General features: G+C 40.0%; 3 protein-coding genes across 3 annotated transcripts; all 3 read left to right on the plus strand.

The window, feature by feature from the left end:
• Nucleotides 1-208: 208 nt before the first annotated feature.
• On the plus strand, nucleotides 209-592 carry LOC306752465 (histone H2A-like; the record flags this gene model as incomplete). The annotated part of the gene is made up of 1 exon (XM_079236226.1): nucleotides 209-592. The coding sequence occupies one exon, from the start codon at nucleotides 209-211 to the stop codon at nucleotides 590-592; it is 384 nt and encodes a 127-aa protein (XP_079092352.1).
• Nucleotides 593-3,474: 2,882 nt separating this feature from the next.
• LOC306752090 (histone H4) lies at nucleotides 3,475-3,995 on the plus strand (the record flags this gene model as incomplete). The annotated part of the gene is made up of 1 exon (XM_079235789.1): nucleotides 3,475-3,995. One exon carries the CDS (start codon nucleotides 3,475-3,477, stop codon nucleotides 3,784-3,786), a length of 312 nt encoding a protein of 103 aa, XP_079091915.1. The 3' UTR covers nucleotides 3,787-3,995.
• A 1,452-nt stretch (nucleotides 3,996-5,447) lies between these two features.
• Nucleotides 5,448-5,825, plus strand: LOC306752165 (histone H2B-like; the record flags this gene model as incomplete). The annotated part of the gene is made up of 1 exon (XM_079235890.1): nucleotides 5,448-5,825. The coding sequence occupies one exon, from the start codon at nucleotides 5,448-5,450 to the stop codon at nucleotides 5,823-5,825; it is 378 nt and encodes a 125-aa protein (XP_079092016.1).
• Nucleotides 5,826-6,779: the final 954 nt, after the last annotated feature.

Raw genomic sequence — 6,779 nt, forward strand, 5'->3', positions numbered from 1 at the left:
GTAATCGTTAGGTTTTAATTTGAAGGATCAATATAAAGCGGACGCCTTGTTTTAAGCGCATGGATAAGACTTACTCTTCACTGATTGGACGACTGTAGTTACGCTCTCTTTGGCCAATCAGAGAGCAGCGTGGTTGTATATAAACTCAGTGTTGCCGCCATGAAGACACTTTTCCTCTGTGAGCTACTAAGAAACCAACGACTACGAGATGTCTGGACGTGGAAAGGGAGCCGGTAAGACCAGAGCGAAGGCCAAGACCAGGTCCGCCAGGGCCGGGCTCCAGTTCCCCGTCGGCCGTGTCCACAGACACTTGAGGAAGGGTAACTACGCCCAGCGTGTCGGCGCCGGAGCTCCGGTGTACCTGGCGGCGGTGCTGGAGTACCTGACCGCTGAGATCCTGGAGCTGGCCGGGAACGCTGCCCGCGACAACAAGAAGACCAGGATCATCCCCCGTCACCTGCAGCTGGCCGTCCGCAACGACGAGGAGCTCAACAAGCTGCTGGGCGGAGTGACCATCGCTCAGGGCGGCGTGCTGCCCAACATCCAGGCGGTGCTGCTGCCCAAGAAGACCGAGAAGGCCGCCAAGAAGTAGAGCGACCCGTTACCAAGACAACAACAACGGCTCTTTTAAGAGCCACCCACCATTCTGAAAGAGATCCTTCCTGCCTGACTTTACAGACGTAGTAGTGTTTGTGTATATTGTGTATATATCATGTTTCACACTAAACATGCAGGCTTATCTATTAAGATATAAAGCCAAAGTGTGTGTGTATATATTTAAATATGTGACCTCTTTATGACTGATATTTTTGGTGTAACCTATATAATACTGCTGGCTTTTCCATTGCTACAAGTCTAAAGAACAAGTTCTGAATAATTAGTTTGGTCCAAACCTCAGTAACAAATTTGTAGAACAACATCGTTGATTTTGAACTAAAAAGGCTTCCAGTGTTTTAATATAAAGTTTAAATTATCCATGTTTTTTTTTTTTTTGCATAATTAACAACCGACTAAAATATCCACCTGGTTATTGTAGTTGGTATATAGGGACTAGTATATTTTGCAATACTGGCATTTTGAGGTACTAGTACTCGTGTGTGTGTGTGTGTGTGTGTGTAACCTTCAAACCAGAATGTGGATCTAAAGTATTACATCTTGTATGCAAAACATATTGAGGAACATTATAATTTAAATAATTGAAGGAGCTGATTGGGTTAAAGTTTGATTGGTGGGTTTAAGTATTGCAAACACTGACAACATAAGAAAATGAATACTTAAAACTTTGAAATCTATTTTCATCAAATGCTTTATTTTCCAGGACTGTATTGCTATATAATCTTATTGTTTTGTAGGATAATAAAACTGGGCACTGGGAAATATAATATGCAATCTAACGTATTATTATAGCTTGTTTGCTAGGATATTTTTGTATTCCATACAACAACAAATACAGTAATTAATAAATATAATACGAGGTATAATCACAGCAGTTCAAACATCACAAGTTATTTGTTCCAGTGTTTCCAGGAGAATGCTTCATGAAGTTGTGATGCAGTCAGTTCCTCCACACGGGAACATTCATACTCATAAACGTCTCCTTCTTGGGAGCTTGAGGAAGATTCTGAAAGCATCAATAAAAGTCTCCTGCATCTTGTTTCTTGCTGCTTTACTACACCTGCACCACAGGAGGGCAGCAGAGCGCTGCTTTAACCTACCTGGACATGATGCACCTGGACATGATGCACCTGGACATGATGCATCTGGACATGATGCATGTTGCACAATTATGAAAAATTACAAACATTATTTCCCTCCCACCGGCGCCATTTTGTTGGAGTTTGAGCTTGTCTGGTTGTTGAGAAATGACAAAGATAATACATATTATCAGTAGAACTAATATGAATTAATATTAGGTTTCAATAATAAGGCATCAAAGTGATGTTGGTGCTGCAGTCAAGACAAGTATTAAAATGTCCACTTTAAAGTAATATCCTCCTGAGAGCTGCCCATTCCTTTGTGTCCTCTGTGGTGGACACTTTGGTTTTGCGTCTCTCCTTTTACTCATTTGAGCTATCACGTCCTGCTGTACTCTAAAGAGCACATCCTGGGCTTTCCACATGGGGTCATGACAACTTCCTCTTCCTTTTCACACAAGATCACACAAGATCAGCCAGCACATTTTATGGAAAGTCAAATATTGATAAATGATTGTCTTTTTTACTATGATATTAATATATTTTCTTGTTTATTAACATGTCAGGAATGATATATTTACCTTCTAGTGAGCCACAATCCCAGCGCCCAGGACTACCGAACAGGGCAATGTCTGATGTTACCGTTTACACCTGTTTACCTGAAGTGACACGTTATTAAAAGGACTTCATGAAGGGCACATAACGGCTCAAGTTGGAGGCCCTCAGGCCCTTCAACTTAGAGTTCAAACCGCTGTTGGAGAATTGTGCAAACGTTGCAATGAAGCACTCATGATCTGCTCCTTATGGACGTCAGTGATAATGCTTGTTATCTTCTGATGTCTGCTCTGATCATAACTCGCCTCCTCAGCCTCAACACAACATGTCCCCAAACAAGAGGAACGAGCACCTTTCAGTAAGTTATCTAGCGCTCAGAGTCTTTGTTTTTCCACCGAAGACATAACGCACCAAGACTGTTTGAGATCAGTTGAGGAAAACATCAAGCTTGTGTATTTTCCTTTTTGATGTTATCTTTTTATTAATTCGATCAATTAGATTTCCCTTGGTCTTCTTTCCATGCTCAACAGGCCTGACTATTCAATGTCATGATAGTTCTGAGTTATGTTTCAACATAAACTCTGAGAGACAAACAATAAACACTATTAACATCACATGATGAGGCTTTCAAGTCATTTCACAGTATTTAAATATTTCTTAAAGAGATTGATTAAATATGGTGGAGATTCACTGTGACATATTATTTATGAATAAAGATCAGAGAACAAGACAAAGCAATGTCTCCAATATTAAGGCTGCATTTCAATGTGTCCGTTCCATTGCTCATGTTGTGTATTTATTGTTATGTATTTATTGTTGTGTATTTATTGTTATGTATTTATTGTTATGTATTTATTGGACATGTCAGTTCATTCAGTGGTTTACCAGCATCCCCTCAGCTGCTCACTGCTGAAGAGTGAAGAGTGAAACACGTCACGTCTACTACTGTACTAAAATACAAAGTACTAGCTGTGATAATACACATTTGAGAATAAGAAATTATTGGTGACAATGTAAGGAAATCAGAGGGAAATACAATACGTGTTTTTATTTTGAAAGGGTTTTATCGTAAACGGGAACGCAGCAGCTGAGTAAAGGGTTAGGGTGTGCGGTAAAGGACTCCTGAAGGATGTCTGTCTGTCTTCAACTACGTCCGCAGGTGGTGTTTAAATACCGACCCTCTCTGCTTACTGATCATTAGTTTAACCAACTAGACTCTGACAAGATGAGCGGACGTGGAAAAGGCGGCAAGGGACTCGGCAAAGGAGGCGCTAAGCGCCACAGGAAGGTCCTCCGTGATAACATCCAAGGGATCACCAAACCCGCCATTCGCCGCCTGGCTCGCCGCGGGGGAGTGAAGCGTATCTCCGGTCTGATCTACGAGGAGACCCGCGGGGTGCTCAAGGTGTTCCTGGAGAACGTGATCCGTGACGCCGTCACCTACACCGAGCACGCCAAGAGGAAGACGGTGACCGCCATGGACGTGGTGTACGCGCTGAAGAGGCAGGGCCGCACCCTGTACGGCTTCGGGGGATAAACACTGACCGACAACAACACGACACAACGGCTCTTTTAAGAGCCACCCACCCCTCCTGAGAGCCCATGTCCTGGTGCGTTTAGTCAGCCATTCTCCATGTTTGTATAATGAACTAAAAAACAGACCAGGCGTTTCAACATTGAATGCAATATTGGGCTTTTTACTGGACTGCATACAAATGTGCGCATGTTTACTCTTCGCGTCGACAGTAGCGGTGTATGCTCCTTCAGCTCGCCTGCATTTAATAATTTATTTAAACTGATTAACGACACGACGGCTCTTCTAAGAGCCAGGTGTTTAACACTGAATGCATCGGACTGCATACACGTGTGTGTGTGTGTGTGCATGTTTACTCCTAGCTTCAACAATAACTACGTATGCTCCTTTGCACCCACACCACTCAGAGTAATGTCCTGACCAAGCACTGCCTATTTTATTTTCCGAAACCATGTTGCCGAGAATTCATATTACGTGTGTGCATATATTATATACACATATTGCCACATGGTGAGAATAAGGAAACCTTTTCCCCAACACAAATGAAATGATTTTAAATGTTCTAAATTCACATATGAAATGCCAGCTCTATGGTCAATACTTCTAGACTTATTAATACATGTTTGTCTATTTAGAAAAATAAAATTAAAATGTACGACTTTCATAAAATTCATTTTGTTCAGTGTAATGTTTTGAACAAAAACATATTTTATTAAAGTACAGTTGTCATTTGGTCCCCTCCCCGATCAAAACCAATTAGTTTTTGCCTTTTGTTCATAATTTCAGTAAATTTATTTCCAAACCATTTTTACATTAATCATGACTGACTAAATAATTCATGAATCATGAAGAAAAGCTTAACATGTTTAAGAAAAATTAATCCAGACATTTAACTTTTAATATTTATGTGGATCAATTTTTAAGAATGAGAGTATTTGTCATTGTATTTGTTTTTGGAAGAGTTATTGATGAGATGTACGAGATTAAGTCAGTGAATACGAAACACGATGTTTTGCCTATTTTCAGATTAATGAAGAATATCAGTATTAAATCATTTTGTGCTGTTTTGTCTCATCTTCATCACAGAATATATTTAATTTAAATCATCTCTGTTTAATTATGCTCAGTTAATTTAATACAACATTAACCTGACCATTTTTCAATAGCCATTTACGTTTTTTAATTGAATTTTACTCTGCCCCTTTCTTGCTTGAGGTCTGTAATAAAATCGCCATATATTCATTGTAACAAATCGGAATTAAGAGATGATTTCAGAGATAATAGCAGAAATGTGTTTAAACAAAAGTAAATATACAATGAAGTATATATAATGAAGGACGTACACAGTATTCACCATAATTTACTACTAATAATACTCAGTTATGTATTTATTGTGTAAAATATTAACATTGTGTGATATAATTCACAATCACATACAGTAAATATGTATAATATAACTTCTATTGCGGGATAATAATCAATGTAGGAATTAGAATTGAACCAGAACAACGTTAAAGTCTGGGAGAGCAACATGCCCGACGTCACTGACACTCAGCCAATAGCAGAGAGGGGACCGCGCAGCATGATTTGCATGCGGGGTGTTTAAGAACTAGCAGCGCACCGCCTCTACCGCACACTCGTCTGCGAACACCAGATTTGTAAACATGCCTGAATCAGTAGCAAAGCCAGCGCCCAAGAAGGGATCCAAGAAAGCGGTGACCAAGACCGCTGCCAAGTCCGGCAAGAAGAGGCGCAAGTCCAGGAAGGAGAGCTACGCCATCTACGTGTACAAGGTGATGAAGCAGGTCCACCCCGACACCGGCATCTCCTCCAAGGCCATGGGCATCATGAACTGCTTCGTGAGCGACATCTTTGAGCGCATCGCCGGCGAGGCGTCCCGCCTGGCTCACTACAACAAGCGCTCCACCATCACCTCCAGGGAGATCCAGACCGCCGTGCGGCTCCTCCTGCCCGGTGAGCTGGCTAAGCACGCCGTGTCTGAGGGCACCAAGGCCGTCACCAAGTACACCAGCTCCAAGTAAACGGTCCCTCTTCCACCATCTGACCACCAACGGCTCTTTTAAGAGCCACGCACTTTATTCTGAAAGAGCTACTGTCCTGTGATGCGTTTACTGAACCACTGTAAAGTCTCATTATAATCTAGGTTTGAATATTTATTTTATGAAAAAATTGCACATAAATTATCAATTATCAATATACATACGTCTCTGCAAAAAACGGTCATACATATAGTGGGGATATATTTCATTAATAGACGTTATGGTGAGATTATAAATCCTAAAGTGTTTGTTTAAGAGTATCAAATATACTAAGAATTAATAAGTACTGTTAGAAGGCAAAATGAAGGATGTACACAGTTTTTACCATAGTTTAGTAATAATACCCAGTTATACAAATAGTCTAATATACTAATAATGATACTCAGTTATGTATATATGGTGCAAGATATTTACATTGTGATATAGTTCACAATCAAACACGCCACCAGAATACACAACGGTGATTCACATTTGTCAATTTTATGAATCCACCATAGTTATAAAATATGTAAAAATCACTTTACAGGTCCAGTCTTTATGTAAATATTGACGTGCAGAGATAACATTTCCATATTGATTCATAGTCCTCTTTCTCCACAAAGTTATTTCATTCATTAGAGTTATTGCATGATATAAAGAATGCAGCAGAATATTACATCTACTATTGTATAGTAATTCAATAACAATACAGTACAGTCTAATAATTATGCTACTCAAATTAATAGTAATACTTGCTATATTAATTGTAATAGTAACAGAATTGTCCCATTTTGTGTGAAGAATAAACCTGATTTGTGAAAAATCTTGAGTCAGAAAACTGAGGCATAAAGAGTCTTCACACATTAACACAATGCTTTTATTTTGAAGGCGAAGCGTCCGTTAGTTTCTTTCGTTAGAAAAACTGTTGCCGCCCATCTGTCTTCAACTACGTCCGCA

Source organism: Taurulus bubalis (genome assembly GCF_910589615.1).
Source record: "Taurulus bubalis genome assembly, chromosome: 20".
Classification (NCBI taxonomy): Eukaryota; Metazoa; Chordata; class Actinopteri; order Perciformes; family Cottidae; genus Taurulus; species Taurulus bubalis.